At 45.0% G+C, this 21955-nt stretch overlaps 2 protein-coding genes across 2 annotated transcripts; both read left to right on the forward strand.

The window, feature by feature from the left end:
- Positions 1–5083: 5083 nt before the first annotated feature.
- Positions 5084–6040, forward strand: LOC142004849 (olfactory receptor 6F1-like). The gene has a single exon (XM_074982530.1). The coding sequence runs from the start codon at positions 5084–5086 to the stop codon at positions 6038–6040; it is 957 nt and encodes a 318-aa protein (XP_074838631.1).
- A 10929-nt stretch (positions 6041–16969) lies between these two features.
- LOC142004850 (olfactory receptor 6F1-like) lies at positions 16970–17926 on the forward strand. The gene has a single exon (XM_074982531.1). The coding sequence runs from the start codon at positions 16970–16972 to the stop codon at positions 17924–17926; it is 957 nt and encodes a 318-aa protein (XP_074838632.1).
- Positions 17927–21955: the final 4029 nt, after the last annotated feature.

A 21955-nucleotide genomic window follows, 5' to 3' on the forward strand; every position in this document is an offset into this window, starting at 1 on the left:
ACTATCTATGGGAGCTGGTGCTGAATGTTGCCTGAAGGTAGGCCAATAAGGCAAGAGCCGCGGGCTTCTGTGGTGTGTCTGGGGTGGGGCCAGTGGCCGTGTGTCTCACCCACTTCCAGCCAAGGCAGAGGTGGCCACCCTTCCCCCACAGCTTGGGTGTGTGGTATTCAGAGTACTTACTGGAGGGTCCCTCAAAGAGATATGGGGATGCCCTGATGGACATTACCTGGCTGGAAGATGTTGAGGCCCCGGTGATGAGCAAGGTTCCATCACTCTGCTTGGTGTCCGATGGTGGCTCTGCCTCCATCTCTGGCTGTGTCGAAGTCCCAGGCTGCTCCTCCTCTGCCTCTGTCTCTGACTTTGTCAAGGGTGCCTGGGGGAGGAGTCCCCCAGCCATGTCCAGAGGGGTGCTTAGGTGTCTGGGGAGCTTTCAGTGACCCTGAGGAGGCTGTGCAGTTCTTTGTGAAAAAGGGCGGGTGGAGGTTCCTGCCCATGACTTCCTTGCCACGTTCCTGGCCTGAGTGTAGCCCTGGTGCAGCTCTTTAACTTTTGCCCAGACCTGCTCCAGGGTCCGGACAGGGTGGCTATGTGCCACCAAGCCTGTTGTGAGCCAGGTATGGGTGGGAGCTTTTCTCATCTTGGCTGTGTGGTCCAGGAGCAGACACTCCCGTCCCAGAGTCAGAGGAAGTCTTGGAGCTTGGGTTCTGTCCAAGAGGGGCCTGGTATTTTGTGGGATGGGGCCAGGAGCCCATCCTGCAGCTCTCTGGAGGGCCTCTGGAGGTTTACTGCACTGCTGTCTGTTGATTATCTTGTACTCTGGCAGTCAGGGTATGGCCATGAGGGTGTGGAGGGGCAGGGGTCTTGCCTGTGCTCCAGACATGCTTTCAGCTTCCTGCCATGGTGTTTCTGGAGCTCTCTGCACCATGAAAATGGCCCAGAGGCAGAGAGCATGGAGCTGTGCGCTCGGTGTCCAGGGCGTCTACGAGCTCCATCTGGCTAGCGACATGGAGTACTGCTCTTTTGACAAAAGGGCCCCCGGAGTGTCGACACACCTTTCTTTGTTTTCAGAAGAATATGTCAGAAAAGGCACTCCTCCTCATCTGGGCGAGGCAGAGGGCCACAGGGTAAAGTACCACTTTCTGACAATTTACTGTTGAAAGAACATATTTTAGGCTTGGAAGGTTTTTGTTGACAAACCTGAGTTTTGTTGAAAAACTCTGTAGTGTAGACATAGTCTTTTAGTGTTGACCGGAGGTACATTTTCCAAAAGCACCAAGCATTTTAGGACCAGGTTTTCAAATATAATTGAGAGGCTTATTTAATTTTGCTGTCCTTTGACACCTGCATCATATCGAATTCCATTGGAGTTTGGTTCTTAACCAACTTAGATTCTTGTGATTTCCCAGCATGTACCTATTGGCATAGATTGAGACATGTAAAAACCTAAACGGATTATGTAAAGTATGTAGACGTCTAACACATTGGGGGTGTCTACTCTTGCATTCCTCTTTCAAAAGAGGTGTGTAAATGAGGTAAATTGAAAATGCAAACGAGGTATAAATTTGCATAGTTGGCCCCTCGTTTGTGTATTCTGATTTTGAAAGAGCCTCTTTCGAAAGAAGAAAGCCAGTGTAGATGCTATTGTTTTGAAATAAACCCCATCTTCGAAAGAATCCTTCTTTCCATTAAATAAAGGGAAGAAGGATTCTTTCAAAGATTGGTTCAATTTTGAAAGAGCAGCATCTACACTGGCTTTCTTCTTTTGAAAGAAGCTCTTTTGAAATTAGAATACACAAATGAGGTGCCAGATATGCAAATTAATACCTCATTTGCATCTTGTTTTACTTCATTTGCATACCTCCTTCAAAAGAGGAATGCAAGTGTAGATGCACTCTAACTGATATAAATGAACTTTTCTATCCTAGTTTCTCTACGGCTGTGGGGTAAGGGGATAGGAATAAGGGATTTCGAAGTTCTGGGGTCCTTTGAAAAAGGAACCCCGTTTGGATAAGCCGCGTGGCGGCGAGCCCTGTCAATTTCGAAGTTCCACGGCAACCCACATGCTAATGAAGTGCTGAATATGCATTTCAGCACTTCATTGGTAAACTTCGAAATGGCCATTTCATGGCCATTTTGAAGTTTTGGGCTGGTGTAGATATAACCTAGTTGTTTAGTTTCCAATTCTAGTTTCTCCTAGTTGCCTAGAGACGTGGTGGATTCTCTATCCTTAGAGATTTTTAAGTCCCAGCTTGACAGGGTCCTCGCTGGCATGATTTAGTTGGGGTTGATTCTGCTTGAAGCAGGGGGCTGGATTAGATGACCTCCTGAAGTCCATTCCAGCCCTATGAGCTTATAAATCTTTCAGAATTACACTGAACGTTTAAATAAATGGAGACACTGCAGTGAACAGAACTTAATTACTCAACGATCAGTCAGCAAATCAGTGGACACACAGAATCAAGGTTTCCAAACTCCCATTCCTTGCATTTAACCAGTTCTAACTCAGCCAAGGGTGGCACATTGGAGAGAAGCCCATGAAATTCTGCTGAGACCAAATCCGAGGGGAAATTCTGCGGTATATCAATGAGGCTTATTTGTAGGTTTTGTTAAGTTGCTGAACATCAACAAAGCAGGTAAGGGGAAACGTTGAGGGTAAAATGATTACACAGTGGGACTCTCATTGCTATAGAAACTGTGCAATAGTTAGAAGAATATCTTTGGAACTTCGAACTGTTTGTTTTATTACTGGACTCAAAATATCACTCCCATGTTTGCAATGCATTTTTCTTCAGAATCCAAGAAGCCCCATGCTAAGATATTGTGAGAATGTGGGAGCGGGATGGGGAAGATTTCTGTTCTGACTAGTTCTGTCAACAAAACCTGATAAACTATTTCCACCTGAGTGTGTATGAGACAGAGAGAGAGAGAGAGAGAGGGAGGGAGGGAGAGAAGTGTAGTTCAAAACACCCATATTAGTAAAGGTGTTCTACACTTTGTGATATGATCTACTGGGCGACTGGACCATATCTGGTTAGAAGAAAAATCTTTCCCACAGTGAGGATTGGAACAGCTGTAACCCAGTTCCACCAGTTTCTTTTTCCCTTGGCTTTTGCCCCCTCCCTCTTTTTGTCCTTAATTTTTCAACTTTGCAATGCTTTTCAGAAAACAAAACAATTCCCTGTGAGTCAGCTGTGGGGATATTGTTGCTGCTGAAATGTATTGAGTCACACAGGTAGGCTGAGGTAGGCAGAAGTTTACATAGCCTATGACCACTACACAAATGCCCACTCCTCAATCATTTTTATGAGAATTGAGGTGTCCAAAATCTAGATTGCTTCATAGGTTGCAAGCTCTGCCCTTGAAGATCACTAAAAAATGAGTACAATGTCTTCATCAAACCCTCCTATTTGGGACTCAGTTGGTGGCTGACAAGTCCAGCTCTGGAAGTTCAGGTGTTCTCACACAAGGGGCAGGTGTTGGTAGCTGTTGGAGCGTTGTGGGATAGTTTTTGCAACTGTGTCCTTCTTCTCTGCCTGTCCTCATGTGTGCTACAGAGGGACCTCTCAAATTGAGGTCCTGGCTACACAGGGGGAAATTCAACCCATTATAGAATGGCATAGCTCATGAGCGCACAGTTCTTGGAAGACGTAAAGAGGCGAGCAAGTCAACAGTCTTTTTATCTTTGCCAGACTGCTCTCAGTGAGGAGAAGGAGGATAAGTGTTAAGGTGGAAAGCAGCAAAAAGGTGATGGGAATCAGGCAGCTTCAGCCTACCGAATAACACGTGTTTCATCTGCTTCAGATACCTTCAAAAATCGCTCTGCAATGTGACAGCCGGGAATTCATCCTCCTGTCCAGAGTGTTTTCTTCATTTCAGCCGAGTGAAGGATGTCGCCCACCATGAGAAACTGCAGACATTAGTTCTGGTTTGTAATGGCTTCTTTTCTTAGGTAGAAATTGTGATCCTGAGCTTCTTCCTTAGAGGCGTTCAGATCTATTGAGGAAAAGGACAGCACTAAAACTGGGGATTGTAAGGACTGAGTATTCCCAAGGAAACATGTCTTGTATTTAATCTCTATGAAATTCTTAGTCTATGCTCACTTACGTGTTCCTATGTCATGAATAGCCAAGGCAAAATTTTATATTTATTTATTAACACTTTGGATGCATAATTTCAAGAAGATAAGATTCACAGCATTTCTTTCCCTTTGTATTTATTTAAATGTTAATTGTTTCCCTAAATAAGAAGGTGAGGGAGACTGTCAGATGAATGGTAGTGGACTCCAGGACTGAAAAATTGATAGCATGAAAACAATTGACAAACAAACTGTGAACAGGGGAGATGAGAACCTAGAAAATAAATCCCCATAAATCAACAGCTCATATCTGTTATATTAGTATTTACTGTTCTGTTTGTATCAAATGCAACCAAATCGGCTAAATTCCTGGAATTTCACTCTGTTAAGTTCTCAGGCAACTTTTTTCTTTCCTGGCCTATGTGTGATTTTAAGTGTTATCAATGATCGTAAATTTTCATCCATTTTTGTGTGCCTAGTGAAATGGCATTTCATAGCATTTACTAACACCAGACGGGGCTCCTTTTTGAAAGGAACCTAGCAACTTTGAAATCCCCTTATTCCAAAGAGCAGATAGGAATTTGCATGGCCATTTCGAAGTTTTGGGTCGTGTAAATGTAGTCATCCAGTCGTGTCTCAGCTGGAGGAAAATTGGAATGGAAATTGACAAAAATGATAACTTTGGAAATCAGTAGCTCCAAGTGGCTCGCATACAAGAGTATTAAAAACGCTAGCTCAGAAACTCATTAGCCAGCAATGATTGTCTTAAGGCTTGGATTATTGTGAACCACCATTAACCCTTAAGAAAACACATATGCCAATATTTTAAAGGTGCAATAAAGTCATAGGCCTGTTAGACTGATATGGAACCCATGCAAGATATTGGAGTAGCTAGTAAAGAACTCAGTTAACAATGCAATATAATCAAAGTAATTAAACCTGAGTTGAGCGTGAATTGATGCTGTGAAAATAAGCATTCCTGAGTGATGATCTTTTGTGCCTTGACAGATGGAGACTGTGACTGGAAGAGAGAAGGAAAACCAGTCCAGCATAAAGGAGTTTCTCCTCCTAGGATTTCCCGGCAATCAGGATGTGCAGATCTCTCTGTGTGTGGTATTTATCGTTACGTACATCCTGACTGTAACAGGAAATATTACCATCATAGCCCTGGTTGGGAGCCACTCTCACCTCCAAACGCCCATGTACTTTTTCCTTTCCAACCTGTCCTTCCTAGAAGTCTGGTACACCACAGCCTGTGTCCCCAAAGCCATTGCCATTTTTCTGGGGAAAAGCAGAACCATCCCCTTTGCTAGCTGCATCCTGCAGATGTATTTTATTTTCTCTTTGGGCTGCACAGAATTTTTCCTCTTGACTGTCATGGCCTATGACCGCTACCTGGCCATTTGCTACCCATTGCACTACAGCACAATTATGAACAACACTAAGTCTTCACTCTTGGCTCTTGTATGCTGGGTAGCTGGGTTCCTGGTTATTTCTGTCCCAGCTTCAATTCTAGGCAGCTTGTCCTTCTGTGAGTCTTATGCCATCAATCATTTCTACTGCGGTATAGATTCCTTAATCGTTCTCTCCTGCTCAGATACCTTGGTGTTTCAGTGGGTAGCTTTCATCATAGCAATCATAGTCATCCTACTCTCATTTCTGATAACCCTGGTCTCTTACATTTCCATCATTTCCACCATCGTGAAGATCCCATCAGCGCAAGGCCGGCAGAAGGCTTTTGCCATATGCTCTGCTCATCTCACCGTGGTAATTATGTGGTATGGCTCCACCATCTTTTTGTACGTGAGGTACTCCAAAACAAATGCCGTGGAAATCAACAAGATAGTCAACACTTTGAACATTATTGTAACTCCACTGTTAAACCCTTTTATTTACACTCTGAGAAATAAAGAGGTGAAGGACGCTTTATGGAAGGTATTGAAGGGGACAGGAAGTTGGTTTTAAACCTCTCTAGACTTACTGGATTTGACTATCAGCTGGTGCTGATGTTCAAGAAAACCTTCCTAATTTTCGGGTTTCGTACACACTGGAATGAATTGCGTAGGCATGTTGTGGACTGTCCATCATTGACTATATTCAGCAGCAGGTTATATAGACACCAATCTCCTCATGCTCTCTTTCATGAGGCCCTATGTCTGCCTCCTCAACCCCACGCAGGATCTCTTCAACAGCTGTCTCACCCAAGCACACAAGCAGGCAGAGTGTGACTTCGACCATCTGAAGGCCTGGTGTAGGTATCCCCTCCCTCACCCACCTCGGTGTGTTGGAGCACAAAGTCCCTAAAGTTGTGGAAATGTGCTGTGCCATCCACAATAGTGTAGAGAGCAAGGGTGAGGCTGTTGTGTCAGAGTGGGGGACCAACGCTGACCACGGCTATGAAAAGCCAGTCATGGGTCCTATCTGCCAAGCCCGCAGTGATGGAATGTGGTTTCAGGAGGCCCTATGGAGACTTTCTTTAGAGGACACAAAGGACCACCCCTCCAGGAGCCCCCAGCAGGCCCTGGGGCCATAGATGTATCATCCTCTTATCACCTACACATCCCTACCTGACCACCCCACAATGATGAGGGACATGGAGGTTGTGAAGAAATGGTTTATTTTAACAGGTCAAAACTTGTTGAAATTAAAACTTCTGCAAAAAAACCTATGTGGATATGGTAGACCTTGACTTCAGCAAGGCTTTTGATATGGTGTTCCACAACATTCTTGTGCGTAATTTAAGGAAATATGTATTGGATCCTTAGACTATAAGATGGATAGAAAGCTGGCTTGATGGTGAGGCCCAATGGGTAGTGGTCAACGGGTCAATATCTGGATGGTGGTCTGTTTTTTTCAAGCAGCGTGTCGCAAGGTTCAGTTCTGGGGCCGGTGTTATTCAACATCTTTATTAATGACCTGGATGAGGGACTGGATTGCACCCTCAGCAAGTATGCGGATGAAACAAAAGTAGGGGGAGAGGTAGATACATTGGAGGGTAGAGAGAGAATCCAGAGGGACGTGGATAAATTGGAGGACTGGTCCAAAAGAAATCTGATGCGGTTCAATAAGGAGAAGTGCAGAGTCCTGCAGCTGGGGGGGAAGAATCCCAAACCTTGTTGCAGGCTGGGGACTGACTGGCTCAGCAGCAGTATGATGGAAAGGGACCTAGGGGTTCTGGTGCATGAAAGACTGGATAAGTAAACAGTGTGCCCTTGTAGCCAAGGGGGCTAACGGCATACTAGGGTGCATTCACAGGTGCATTTCGAGCAGATCTAGAGAAGCAGTTATTCCTCTTTATTTGCGACATCTGGAATATTGTGTCCAGTTTTGGGCCCCCCTAGTATAAAAAGGATGTGGATTTGCTGGAGCAGGTTCAGCGAAGGGCAATAAAAATGATTAAGGGTCTAGAGCACAAGACCTATTAGGATAGGCTCAAGGATTTGGGCTTGTTTAGTTTATAGAAGAGAAGACTTCGAGGTGATTTAATAGCAGCCTTCCATTTCCTGAAGGGGAGCTCTAAAAAGGAGGGTGAGAAACTGTTCTCAGTGGTGTCAGATGGCAGAAAAAGGAGTAATGGTCAGAAATTGAAGAGGGAAAGTTGTAGGTTAGATATCAGGGAAAACTTCTTCACCACATGGGTGGTGAAGCATTGGAATGCGTTGCATAGCGAGGTGGTGGATTCTCCATCCCTTGAAGTTTTTAAGTCCTGGCTGGACTAGGTCCTGGCTGGGATGACTTAGTGGGGGTTGAGCCTGCTTGAAGCAGGGGGCTGGACTAGATGACCTCCTGAGGTTCCTTCCAGCCCTGTGATTCTGTGATACATTGTCAAATAGTTGGAAAGTATATAAGTGATGGGGCTTGGGACAGGGGGTGGTGGAACGTTAGTCCAGGGGGGGCTGGTGGTCCACGACTCCCTCTCGGTGAGCGTCACTCTGCTCATTGCCAGCCATGGGATCCTCTCCCATTGTGGGTGTGGGGTCTCCATCAGGGTTTGGATTGGGTCTGGAGCATGGGGGAGTACAGGTGTGGGAGTGGTTCAGCAGGTTTGGGCTTAGTGGCAGGAGTGTGGGAGTCAGGGTTGGCAGGGAGTCTATTATGTTGGGGGCTCCAGTGGAGACTGGCTTGGTGGGGCTGACCATGGTCATAAGCTAGCAGGCAAAATCCATGAATGTCAGAGGGACCTTCGGCAGGGTCAGGGCGGTGCGGGCCGTTGGTCAGTGGCGGGGGGAGCAAGTGGCTGGACTGACTGGTTCAGCAGGATGCTTGTGATGGTGTCATGGTGAGACGTTATTTCAGCCCATGCCCACGTCTGCCATGACTTCTCATCCTGGTCCACCTGCAGCTGCCACTGCAGGAGCTCATTCTGTCACCCGCAGGGGGCTGTGTAGGTCCACATGGCATTGTTCTCAGGGAGATGATGGGTCCTGCAGAGGCGGGACTGCCCTAGCAGTGGTGGTGGTGGGCCAGCCCTCTCTTCCACTGTTCCTGTACTGTGCGGCTCCAGCACCTGGAGAGGGCCGGCCGGCCTCAGTGGTGTGGTGGGGCTTGCCCAGCCCTCAGACGGTGCAGCTGTAAGGATGAGGGGAAGAGGGAGAGACAGTAAGTCATTCCCACATCGCACCAACACATCCCTATTCCTCTGACCCTCCAGTGGGCAGTGGCCTCTACCCCTGGGCTGAGGGATGGGGATGTCCTGGGAGTGCATGCATGTGTGTCCTGCATGGCAGCCCCTGCTGTGCCAGAGGATCCTGGTACATTGCTGTAACCCCTCCCATCCCTTCACCCTTCATGGCAGCTGCCCAAGGGAATTCCAGGCACTGAGTTGTCCCCACATGAGTGGTACATGCACTGGGCACAGTCTGGGCTCCCGCCCTCTCCACACATGGAGCTAGCAGCACTATCTATGGGAGCTGGTGCTGAGTGTTGCCTGAAGTTAGGCTAATAAGGCAAGAGCCACCGGCTTCTGTGGTGTGTCTGGGGTGGGGCCAGTGGCCGTGTGTCTCACCCACTTCCAGCCAAGGCAGAGGTGGCCACCCTTCCCCCACAGCTGGGATGTGTGGTATTCAGGGTAGTTACTGGAAGGTCCCTCAAAGAGATCAGGGGATGCCCTGATCGACATTACCTGGCTGGAAGATGTTGAGGCCCCGGTTATGAGCAAGGTTCCATCACTCTGCTCGGTGTCCGATGGTGGCTCTGCCTCCATCTCTGGCTGTGTCGAAGTCCCAGGCTGCTCCTCCTCTTCCTCTGTCTCTAACTTTGTCAAGGGTAACTGAGGGGGCGGAGTTCCCCATCCATGTCCAGAGGGGTGCTTAGGTGTCTGGGGGGCTGTCATTGCCCCTGAGGAGGCTGTGCAGTTCTTTGTAAAAAAGGTCAGGTGGAGGGTCCTGCCCATGACTTCCTTGCCACGTTCCTGGCCTGAGTGTAGCCCTGATGCAGCTCTTTAACTTTTGCCCAGACCTGCTCCAGGGTCCGGACAGGGTGGCTATGTGCCACCAAGCCTGTTGTGAACCAGGCATGGGTGGGAGCATTCTCATCTTGGATGTGGGGTCCAGGAGCAGACACTCCCATCCCAGAGTCAGAGGAAGTCTTGGAGCTTGGGCTCTGTCCAAGAGGGGCCTGCCATTTTGTGGGACGGGGCCAGGAGCTCATCCTGCAGCTTTTTGGAGGGCCTCTGGAGGTTTACAGTACTGCTGGCTGCTGGTTATCTTGGACTTTGGCAGTCAGGGTATGGCCATGATGGTTTGGAGGGGCAGGGATCTTGCCTGTGCTCCAGACATGCTTTCAGCTTCCTGCCATGGGATTTCTGGGGCTCCCTGTACCATGAAAATGGGCCAGAGGCAGAGACCATGGAGCTGTGCACTCGGTGTCCAGGGCGTCTGCGAGCTCCATCTGGCGCGCGACATGGAGAAAGGCTCTTTTGCCAAAAGGGCCCCTGGAGTGTCAACACATCTTTTTTATTTTCAAAAGAATATGTCAGAAAAGGCACTCCTCCTCATCTGGGAGAGGCAGAGGGCCACAGGGTAAAGTACCACATTCTGACAATTTACTGTTTAGAGAGCATATTTTAGGCATGGAAGGTTTTTGTTGACAAGCCTCAGTTTTGTTGAAAAACTCTCTATAGTAGGCGTAGTCTTTTAGTGTTGACTGGAGGTACATTTTCCAAAAGCACCAAGCATTTTAGGACCAGGTTTTCAAATGTAGCTGGGTGGCTTATTCAATTTTCCTTTCCTTTGACACCTGCATCATATCGAATTCCATTGGAGTTTGGTTCTTAACCAACTCCGATTCTTGTGATTTCCCACCATGTACCTATTGACGTATCTTTAGAGATCTAAAAACCTAATTGGACTGTGAAAAGTACATAGACATCTTACACTTATTGATATGAATGGATTTTTCCATTTCTAGTTTCTTTAGTTGTTTAGTTTCCATTTCTAGTTTCTCCTAGTTGCCTAGACAGGTGGTGGATTCTCTATGCTTAGAGATTTTTAAGTCCCGGCTTGACAAGGTCCTGGCTGGGATGATTTAGTTGAGGTTGATTCTGCTTGGAACAGGGGGCTGGACTAAATGACCTCCTGAAGTCCCTTCCAGCCCTATGAGCCTATGATTCTTTCAGAATTACATTGAGCATTTCAATAAATGGAGACACTGCAGTGAAAAGAACTTAATTACACAATGATCAGTCAGCAAATCAGTGGACGCACAGAATCAAGGTTTTCAAACTTCCATTCCTTGCATTTAACTGAGGGCACCATTCTAATTCAGCCAAGGGTGGCACATTGGAGAGAAGCCCATGAAATTCTGCTGAGACCAAATCCGAGGGGAATTTCTGCGGTATATCAATGTGGCTTATTTGTAGGTTTTGTTGAGTTGCTGTACATCAACAAGTCAGGTAAGGGGAAACGCTGAGGGTGAAATGGTAACACAATGTGACTTTCATTGATACAAAAACTTGTGTAATAATTAGAAGAATATGTGTGGAACTTTTAAATGTTTGATTTATAACTGGAGTGAAAATATCGCTCCCTTATTTGCAATGCATTTTTCTTCAGAATCCAAGAAGCCCTGTATTTAGATATTCTTTGAATGCAGGAGTAGGTGAGGAAGGCTTCTGTTCTTACAAGTGCTATCAACAAATCCTAATAAGCTATTTCCACCTCTTTCCACGTGTGTATGAAAGAGAGAGGGAGAGAGAGAGAGAGCAACCCAGCAGTATCATTGAAATCACCCCTATTAATAAAGCTGTTCTAAATTCTACTGGACCATATCTGTTTGGAAGGAAAAGGTTTCCCACAGTGAGGAATTGGTACATCTGTAATATACGTCCACGAGTTTCTATCTAGCTTGTTTGTATTTTTCTCTCTCCCTTTCTTTCTTGAACTCATCTCTTTCAACTCTACCATGCATTTCGGAAAAGTTAAATACCCTTTGTGACACATCGGTGGATATTGTTGCCACTGAAGTTTATTGAGTTGCAGAGAAGCCCATGTAAAAATGGCTCGGACATTGTTTTTTGAGGTAGGCTGAGGTTTTCATATCCTGCAACACTTTACAAATGCCCACTCTTAAATCATTTTCATGGGAATTGACGTCCAAGATGTAGACTGTTAAAGGCATTTAGGTCCACAAGGAGATTATATAAGCATTGAGAAGCCTAAAAAACATAGTTTGCAAATCATGTTAGGCAAATAGGTGTGTGAAAAAATCCCACTGGGCACCTAAAAGCCCGATAATCCCTCCAGTAGCTTTCAAAATCTGAGCTAGAGCCTAGTCTGGTAGATGGGAAATAAAGACAAGAAAAGTCCTAGCTCCATCATTGAGTTGCTATGTGGAATACACAGAAATCCTCTGTGCTTCAGGTTCCCTGTCTCTAAATAAATGAGATCATGGAATTCAGCCACCTTGGTAAAGTCACTGGAAATCTGCAAGTGTAACATCTCCATAGGCATCTTCCCAAGCGAATGGAGGGACAACCACTGACTTCCCAAGTCATTACATCAGGTCCTCTCTAAGCACGGACCTTAGGTAGTCACAAGTTAGGAGCTGTTAGTCTCTGTACTGGGTTTTGCCTTAGTCTCCCTTTGAATCCCTGGCAAGTTCATTTTCCCCCAATTTCTCTGCATGTTATAGATGATTCATCATCATCAAGAACAACCATGGCCTCAGCGCCCTTTGGTGTCCAATGCCTCCCTCACTATATCCTTCCATCTTTTCCTGTCCAGTATGGAGTTGTGTAATTTCTGTAGACTAGCTCTGCACCAATCCATGATATCATCTACCCATTCTCTGTGGAGTCTGCCTCTCCTATATGAGCTATCCATTATGCCGAATACCAGCGTCCTGATTTTTCATTCTTCATTCTAATAGATGATCAAAAATGGATAATTATTTACTCCAGGGGGGCGTTGGGTCCTTTCCAAACTGCACTGATGCCCTGGCTACACAGGAAGGACTTTCCTACTCATAATAGAATGAAATAGCTCATGAGTGGACAGTGCCTGGAAGAGGTGAACAAGTCAAAAGTCTGATTATCTCTGCCAGAGCAGTCTCAACGAGAATAAGAAGGATGAGCGTTAGGGTGGGATTTTGCAAAGAGTCAATGGGAATCAAGTATGTGCATTTTACTGAATAACCCAGTGGGTTGGATTTTTGTCTGCATCAGCCTCATTTTTAAATCCCCCTACAGAGCAACAGGCTAAACCCACTCATCCTCCAATGCAAAGTCTTTTCCATCTCAGCTGAACGAGGGTCATCACCCACCTCTGACAAACTGTGGACGTTAGTTCTGGTTTGTTAAGTTTTCTTTTCTGGTGAGGACATAGTGACACCAAACCTCCTAAGAAGCTTTCAGATCTGCAGATGACAATCATTGCACCAAAATTGGGGATTAAAAGGAAAAAGTATTCCCAAAGAAGCACTTGTTGCACTTTGTGTTTACACAAATTCTTGGTCTATTCTCACTTATACGTTCGTATGTCATGAATAGGCCTGGCAAAGTTTTACACTTCTTATTTATACTTTGGACGAGTAATACCAATAAGATAATATTTATAGAACTTCTTTCCCATGGTATTTATTTAAACATTAATTGTTTGCCTACATTAGAGGGTGAGGGAGACTGTCAGACAAATGGCAGTAGACTCCAGGACTAGAAAATTGAAAGCTTGAAACCAATTGACAATCAAATTTTAAACAGGAGAGGTCACAATCTAGAAAATAACTCCCCAATAAATAAATAAATCCCCAGAATTCAACTGCTCATATCTGTTTTACTCAGCACTCACTATTCTGGTTGCATGAAAGGTAACAAGGAAGTCCAAATTCTTGGAATGTAACTCTAATAAGTTCTCAAGTTCTCGAGTTTTCTTGCTTGTCTTATGTGTATTTTTAGCATAATCAATGGTATTACATTTTCATCAGTTTGCATGTGCCTAGGAAATCGACATTTGACAACATGTATTGATAGCGATCTAATGCTTCAAAGCAGGTCATAAGATTTGTTTAGAATCATGGAATTACAGAATCCGAGGGCAGGAGGAGATTTCAGAAGGTCATCAGGTCTAGTCCTCTGCCCAAAACAAGACCAACTCTAACAAAATCATCCCAACCAGGGCTTTGTCAAGCAGGGACTTAAAAACCTCTCAGGATGGAGATTCTGCCACCTCTCTAAGTAACACATTTTAGTGCTTCACCACCCTCCTAGTGAAATAGTTTTCCCTAATATCCAACCTAGACTTCCCCCACTGTAACTCAAGTTTCATTAGTTAGAATTTAATTTGGGCAACATGAAAAAACCAGTTTTAATATTAGATACAGAAGGGAAGATTTTCAAAGGAATTTCCAAGGAAGTTGGGCCACATTTTGCCTTTCAAAATCTTTACCAAAGACAGAAGTCGTGATCCTGGGCACAGAAGATGAAGTTACAGAAATCCTCCTGGAAGTTTCAAAGCTCTGTGATGGGAAGACAAGTTGATTTTGGAAGTATCTTGTAGAACAGAGAGTGAAGGAGGACCTAGGAGGACAGATTAGGAGTTCAGGGTTTGTATTCTTGTGCTGGAATGAAAGATTAGGACACTCTGTCTGGGAACATACCAGTGTAAAATGTTCTTTATAGTACCAACGTGGAACAAAAACAAATCCCACACGTTGCAGAGCACAGCAGAGATTAAGCATAGGGCTGGACTCGACGACCTCCTGAGGTCCCTTCCAGCCCTAGAATTCTATGATTCTATGATCTTCCCTCAAACGTGGACATCTGAAATCAATATCAGTCACACATACCAGAGTTGCATAACTCAACGGCATTCATGGGGAATAGACGTTAACCTCTTAGTCCTCTTTGAAACTCTTAGTTAACAGCATGGAGGGACTGCTGAGAAGGAATAGCACTGTTTGAAAATTGCAATCAAATGCTCTGACAGTGGAACTGGCACTTCTCTTGGGGATGGTTCACTGTCTCATGTCGTGGCACCTAGACCATTCATACAGAGACTAAAAATGAGTCTCTTCTACAACCTTAGCTTAGAGCCAGCTGGCTTTTTCTCACAGTACTCATGCATTGAGCTCCAGAGTTCAAGATCTGAGTCTGCCTGGGGGTGGTTATACCAACATTTGAAAAAAAGGAAAAAAAACACAATCCCTATACCTAAAGTCTTGTTGGAAGCAGGTGCTAAGACTTAGGAAGCTAGGAGATATGGTAATATTTATTTAGACATTGGTATTCTGACTTGGACATTCAAGGTACATCCAATAATGCCTTTTAACTCATGCCTTTTTTGGGACCAAGAGAATGAAACAGTGGGGTACCGATGAAAGTTGATTCAGTATTTTCCTTTCACTCCAGAGTCCTGGATTTGCCCATGGGCACTATTTTCACATAGCCAGAAGTTTGCTTCTTAGTTGGGGACTGAGGATATAACACAAAGCTCAGCACAAATTATCACTCGTTTCCGAAGATGTTTTGAAAAAACAGTTGGACATGAATATCGCTCTTCTGCATGGCGGGGTAAAATTTCAAACTAGATGCTTAAAACCACTCAGATTCACTGTTATCTCAGCTGGATGTTAAAAAGAATTGACAAAAAGGAGACTTTTTCAATCAGTATATCAGGGTACTTCCAGATATCCTCAAGAAAACTCGTATACCAGTATTTTAAACGTACAATGTAGTTATCAGCTTGTAAACCTGACATGGAATTCAGGCAAGACATTGGAGTAGCTAGTAAAGAACCCAATTAATAACACAATAAAATTAATGTAATTAAACAGGAGTTGAGAGTAAATGGATCCTGCCAAACAAACTGGGTATAATTTTTGACATTTCAATTCTGATTTATGAAGGTGATAGTGTTGAAATGAAACACTTCTGAATGGTATGTGACTTCGTAGCGCAGAACATTTTGGATTAAGTAAGTTGAAAAATGCAAAAATGACATGGATCATAAAATATTGACTCTAGCTAACTTTTAGGTCCTAAAATGTCATTGTAAGAGGGAACTGTCAAGGAACAGCCATGTTTCCACTGGTGTCCAACAGAGCGTTGCTCCTATCCTAACACTGCTGAACATTTTTTTAGAGTGTGGACAGTAACACTTACTCATCGCTGGTAAAGTTTGGACATCATACCAAAATGGAGGAGTAGTTAAGGAAGAAGACAGGTCTCTGCTACAGGGACGGTCCAGTGGAGGGCAACCAAAATAATTAGGGGGCTGGAGCGTAAGACTTATGAAGAAAGATTGAGGGAATTGGGACTGTTTAGTCTTCAGAAGAGAAGACTGAGGGGGGGACTTGATAACAGCCTTCAGCTTACTGAAGGGAGGTTGCAAAGAGCCTGGAGAGAGGCTGTTCATAGTGGTCACGGATGGCAGAACATGGAACTATGGCCTCAAGTTGCGGTTGGGAAGGTCCGGGTTGAACATTGGGAAAAACTTTTTCATGAGGTGGGTGGTGAAGCATTGGAATGGTCTACTTAGGGATTTAGTGGAGTCTTCATCCCTGGAGGTGTTTAAGTCTCACCTCACAGAGCCCTAGCTGGGCTTATCTGATGAGTTTGATCCTGCTTAGAGCAGAGGGCTGGACTCCATGGCTGTTTTAGATCTCTTCCAGCTCTCTTATTCTATGATTCTATGATCTGGATTGCTTGGCAAACTGGGTGCAAGCCAACAGTGTGATTGTATTATGATGAAACATAAATGCCTGTATCATCTCTAGGACTAAAGAATTTAGACTGTGGAGATTCTACCCTGGGAAATGTAACCAGAAAAATGCATTGGTCAGTTCTCAGGTCCACAATTCAAGAAGGTTGTTGATAAAGTGGAAAAGATTAGGAATGCAGGCTGGAGAATGAATAAGAGATCAGAAAACATAGCTTATAGCAATGGATCAAAAAAGCTTGTTCTTTGGGGGGATGGCTCAGTGTTTTGAGCATTGGCCTGCTAAACGTCAGGTTGTGAGTTCAATCCTTGAGGATGCTATTTAGGGATTGCCACAAATAGATGTGAGGGGTGGTTCTTGGCCCTGCCGTGAGAGCAGGGGACTGGCCTAGATGACCTACCCAAGGTCCCTTCCAGTTTGAGGAACTGTGTATCTCCAGTTATTATTTTTTTATATGTAGCTTAACAAAAAGGAGGCTAAGATGCAAATTAACCACTATTTGTAAATTCTTTCATGCAGAATGCATGCTTAAATCTGTTGAACCATTTTTGTTAATCTCCAAAATTGGCATCTAAACACTTCAGACACGCTAGATCTTTAGGCTTCTAAGTAAATCGCATAATTTCGTAATGGCACTTAGGTGTCCAAAACGTTTCAGCACATTTGTAAATTTCACCTGTGAGGTCCAACAATCTATGCAACAAAACTGTCCCTGAGTCATGATCTCTTGTGCCTTGACAGATGGAGACTGAGACTGGAAGAGAGAAGGAAAATAGGTCCAGCATAAAGGAATTTCTCCTCCTTGGATTCCCAGGCAATCAGGATGTGCAGATCACTCTCTGTGTGGTGTTTACTGTTACTTACATCCTGACAGTTGCAGGAAATGTTGCCATCATAGCTGTAGTTGGGGCCCACTCTCACCTCCAAACACCCATGTATTTTTTCCTTTCCAACCTGTCCTTCCTGGAGATCTGGTACACCACAGCCTGTGTGCCCAAAGCCATTGCCGTTTTCCTGGGGAAAAGCAGAATCATCCCCTTTGCTAGCTGCATCCTGCAGACCTACTTTGTTTTCTCCCTGGGCTGCACAGAATTTCTTCTCTTGACTGTCATGGCCTATGACCGCTACCTGGCCATTTGCTACCCATTGCACTACAGCACAATTATGAACAACACTAAGTCTGCACTCCTGGCTCTTGTGTCCTGGATATCTGGTTTCCTGATTGTTTCTATCCCCACATCAATTCTAGGCAGGTTGTTCTACTGTGACTCTTTCACCATCAATCATTTTTTCTGTAGCATAGATTCCTTAATCCTTCTCTCCTGCTCAGACACCTCTTTGTTTCAGTGGCTAACTTTTATCATGGCCACCACTGTCATCCTAGGATCTTTACTGATAACCCTGGTGTCTTACATTTGCATCATTACCACCATCGTGAACATCCCATCAGCTAAAGGTCGGCAAAAGGCTTTTTCCACATGTTCCGCCCATCTTACGGTTGTGATTATGTGGTACGGCTCCAACATCTTCTTGTACATCAAGTATTCCAAAGACAATGCCTTGGAAATCAACAAGATTGTCAACACTTTGAGCACTATTATAACTCCTCTGTTAAACCCTTTCATTTACACTCTGAGAAATAAAGATGTGAAAGAGGCTTTATGGAAAGTACTCAGAGGATCAGGAAGTTGGTTTTGAATGGCTACAAAGTTACTGGACTTTATTATCAGCCCGTGTTGAAGTTCATGAAAAACTTTCTAAGTGTCAGGGTGCTTAAACACTGGAATAAATTGCCTCAGGTGGTTGTGGAATCTCCATCATTGGAGACATTCAAAAGAAGGTTAGACAGACATGTATCCGGGATGGTCTAGATGGGGCTTGGTCCTGCTATGGGAGCAGAGGACGGGACTCGATGACCTCTCGAGGTCCCTTCGAGTTCTCGTGTGCTATGGTGCTATGATTCTCTTTGGTCATGGTCCTACCTAGACCAGATGGTGCCCTGAGGAAAGAGCATCTTCAAAAACTCCACTCCATTTGTTACACGTTTGAATACCTTATTTTTATGGTATTGATTGCTCACTACACAATTTTGATACACGATTTCCATGCATGATTGATCCTTGTCATGTAAAATGATAAATTTGCACACTAGGATCTGTCAATCTGTGTGTTTTGATGAAAGAAACATCATTATTCAGTCAAAGCCACAGTAAGACCAGCACATTATGTTGTCTCTGAGGATCTCCAGGGGGTTACTGATGGGAAACGTGGGTACCCTCCTAAGCACACAAAAAAAGTATAGCTGCATTTTTTTCAAGTTATATACACAAATAAAATATGCTTCCTCTCAGAACATAGAGTCTGTTCTCTTCTTTCAGAACAACTGAAATACATTAATGTTCCAAAATATCTCAAAATACAACTTGCACCAGCAATGGGTGGGCTGGTATTAAATAGTGTTACAGCAGGGGACAACTTGAGAATGGTTACCCTGCTCTTTTGGTTGCAAAGGTCTCTTTTCTTACTTCACCCTCGTGACCTTCGCACAGCATCAGAGAGATCCAAAGGGTACCCAACGGCGTATTATTTTTCAGTGATAAATTATCAAGTGATATGTCTCTCATCAGGCATCTTTACTTCCAAAACACGCACTCAACACTTCCAACTGTGACCACCCACAAGAGCAGAATCTCTACATATGCCTTAGGTTTGATGGCTTATGCTACCATGAGGAGGTGTAATCCCCGGTGGGCTACTGAAGACCTTCTCTGGTTTTTCTTTTAGGGGGAGGAGTAATGTAAGTCGTTATCTGCATGTGATGACTTTTACCCGAATGAATACAGAATCTGGCCACTGGTTCTGGACTGGAACCAGTGGCAATTTCTGTATTCTATCCACAAACACATCTGCTCCTGTTGTATCAGATCCACAGCGTTTAGGAACTCTGAACTTTCCTTGACAACGTGTCCACTCACAAGACTTTGAGGGCCCATAAAGTCACAAATCCTGAGTCTCCTCTTCCATGTCTGACAGTATGTGGGGAAGTCGCTGCTGATTTAGAGTCTAGTCAAGGAGTCAGCAACCCCTGGTACAGTTGCCTTAAGTGGTCCATGAGCTAATTTTCAACAGCATGCAAGGTGGGAGCTCAGCCCCACTACCTCTTACCTGTGCAGTATGGAGCTTGCTGCCTGTGAATTAACAAATGACCAGCTAATGCTACCAACCACCACCTAAATGGTACAATTTTGCGTAATTTACTAGGGAAGCTGTTTTAATTAGGACTATTATTGACTTTAAAAAGTATCGCCAGAACTTGGATTGTACATAGAGGTCAAAAGGTCAACTTTCGGCACTCCACCTCGGAAAGGTTGCTGACCTTTGGTCCAGTCCTACCTCTGTTAGATCTATTGGCAAATTGGTTTGGAATATTCAAATGTGGTTTAAGGAACATAGGTGCCCAGATCTTTTAATTAATTGAAATAGGAGATGGGCTCATAACTCTCTTCGGGCAGGCCTACACAGCAAAGTTCTTTTGAAATAACAGCCATTATTCTGAAATAATTATCCTAGTATCTACAAAATGCAACTGCTGTTTTGTCACAATTTCAAAACAGACGTTGCTTTATTTCATCCCTACTTCTACAGGGACTAGCTCCTATTTGAAAATAGGTGCTACGAAGACAGGGAAGAGAGCTTGTTTTGAAATAAGCTGTAGTGCATTCCATTGCTCAGCTTTTGCTCTGTAAGAGAAAGGAAGGCCAGAAATTATTTTTGTCCCTTACCCATCCCTTACCCATCTTTTATTTAGTCCTTACTCTAGTAAATTTCGATTTTACATACCATGATGATACCTGATATTGCCTAGCAATTGTCACACACGTGCCCATGGCAAACGGTCTGTCTGGTGCAGGATTTCATGGGCAAAATGTCAACTTGGGAGAACTGGATAGCTGAGCACAAGGGCTGAGGTCCACAAAGCCACCAAGAAGGTCAAATGATGCCTAACAGGACTATTAAAAGCATCACAATGTCTAATCTCCTTTGACGTTGCTAGGATTCAAAATACCCAGTCGGGTCGCGACATTTGCAAGGGTTCGGTGTAGAAGACCTTTGTGAATGTTGAGTTTTGCAAATATCATTTCATGAATATCCTTTTACCCCATTTTACCTTGGCCAGGGAAGCAGAACTTGGCAGGCTCCCAGGCAGCTCCAGGCAGCTGTGGGGAGGGCAGAGCCTGGCAGAGGGGCTGTCGGGAGACTGTTGGTGGCTGGACCATGCCCCTGGCTGGGGGAGGGGTCAGATGCCCTGATCTATATAGGCCAAGCCACATCAGCAGACGCCACTGTGGTGTGGGACAGGTTGGCACTGCTGGAGCAGCCACAGCAGCTGAAGAAGGACCCCCACCGGGTGTCCTTTGTGCCTGACTTCCAGTGCAGGTGCCGTGGTCCCATGCCAGCCTCCCCCATGCCCTGCATTGCTCCGCTTGCAGCCCGAGGGTGTGCAGGGCCCCTGGCCTAGTATGTGTGTGGGGTGGGTGAGGGATGCTCTACTTCCATCCCTGCCCTCCGCCACATCAGTGACCCCATGTAGGCTGGGAAAAGGGCCTGGACTGGGCAGGGGGCTGTAGTTAGTACAGGGTCCCTGCAGCTGTAGCTGTGGCTGGCAGGCCCAGGAGAAGAGCTGTTCAGAAGCTCGCTCCACCTGCCCACCTGCTGAGCCTGGCATGGGAAAGTGAAACTGATTCCCCCAGTCAGGCTTCTTTCCCTGGCTATGGATGCTGGGGGGCCTGTCCCTTCTGTTTCCAGCTTTTCTTCACTCTTCGTCATCCTACCGCTTCGCTCGGTGCCCTGCATAAAGCCACCTCCATACTTAAGGTTGTTGCTTTGCCAGGTGAGCTGCTTGCAAGTAATTGAATTCATGAATGTGAAACTTGTGAATGTCGTGACCTTTCTGTACTCCATTAAAGCACAACAGGGAACTTCTAGCGCTCACCACTGTGAGCCAATGCCCAGGTGCCAGCTAAGGGTTTGGTGGGGCAAAAGGGGTGATGCCACACCAGCAGCTACGCTAAGCAGCAAGGGCTGGCTGGGTTCTTTGGTTTGTGTTTAGTTCGGGTACAGCAGCAAGAGGAAAATTACACATAGAGGCTTTAACAGTTACTTTTTATTTATACAAAGATAGAAACAATTTAACTAAGACAAATGATTAAAGTACAAGTTAGTACTCGTGGTTTTTAAAGGGGAAACAACAGAATTTAACTTAAGAAAAGTTTCAGACAAACTAGCTAGCTTAACCTAATACAATTAATGTGTACACAAGAAAGGCACGTTGCAGGTGTGATTTTCACCCCTGCCTCTTAGACCTGGTGGAACCAGAGTCTTTCCCTCAATTCCTACAGGAAAGAAGTGTAATACAGGTGTAATTCTTACCCCTGCCTCCTAGATCCGGTGTGACCCAGAATCTTTCTCTCAATCCCTCGGGAAGAAGTAGATACAAACCAGGCGTCTCCAGTCTTGGGAGTTAATTCCAGACCTGGCCAGCAGGTGTAGGTGATTGGAACTCAAAGGGGGTGGGCTGCCAAACCCCTCTTATACCCCTTTTCTCATGTAGGCTTTTTCCTGGTCTCAAGTGGCCAATCGGGAGGAATGTGTTTGAACCCCAGGTTTCCCAGGGAAGGTGCAAGGCTCAATTTGCACCTGTGAATTGTGGACAATTGGGTACCTTTG

The sequence above is a fragment of the Carettochelys insculpta genome, chromosome 32 (genome assembly GCF_033958435.1).
Source record: "Carettochelys insculpta isolate YL-2023 chromosome 32, ASM3395843v1, whole genome shotgun sequence".
Lineage (NCBI taxonomy): Eukaryota > Metazoa > Chordata > Testudines > Carettochelyidae > Carettochelys > Carettochelys insculpta.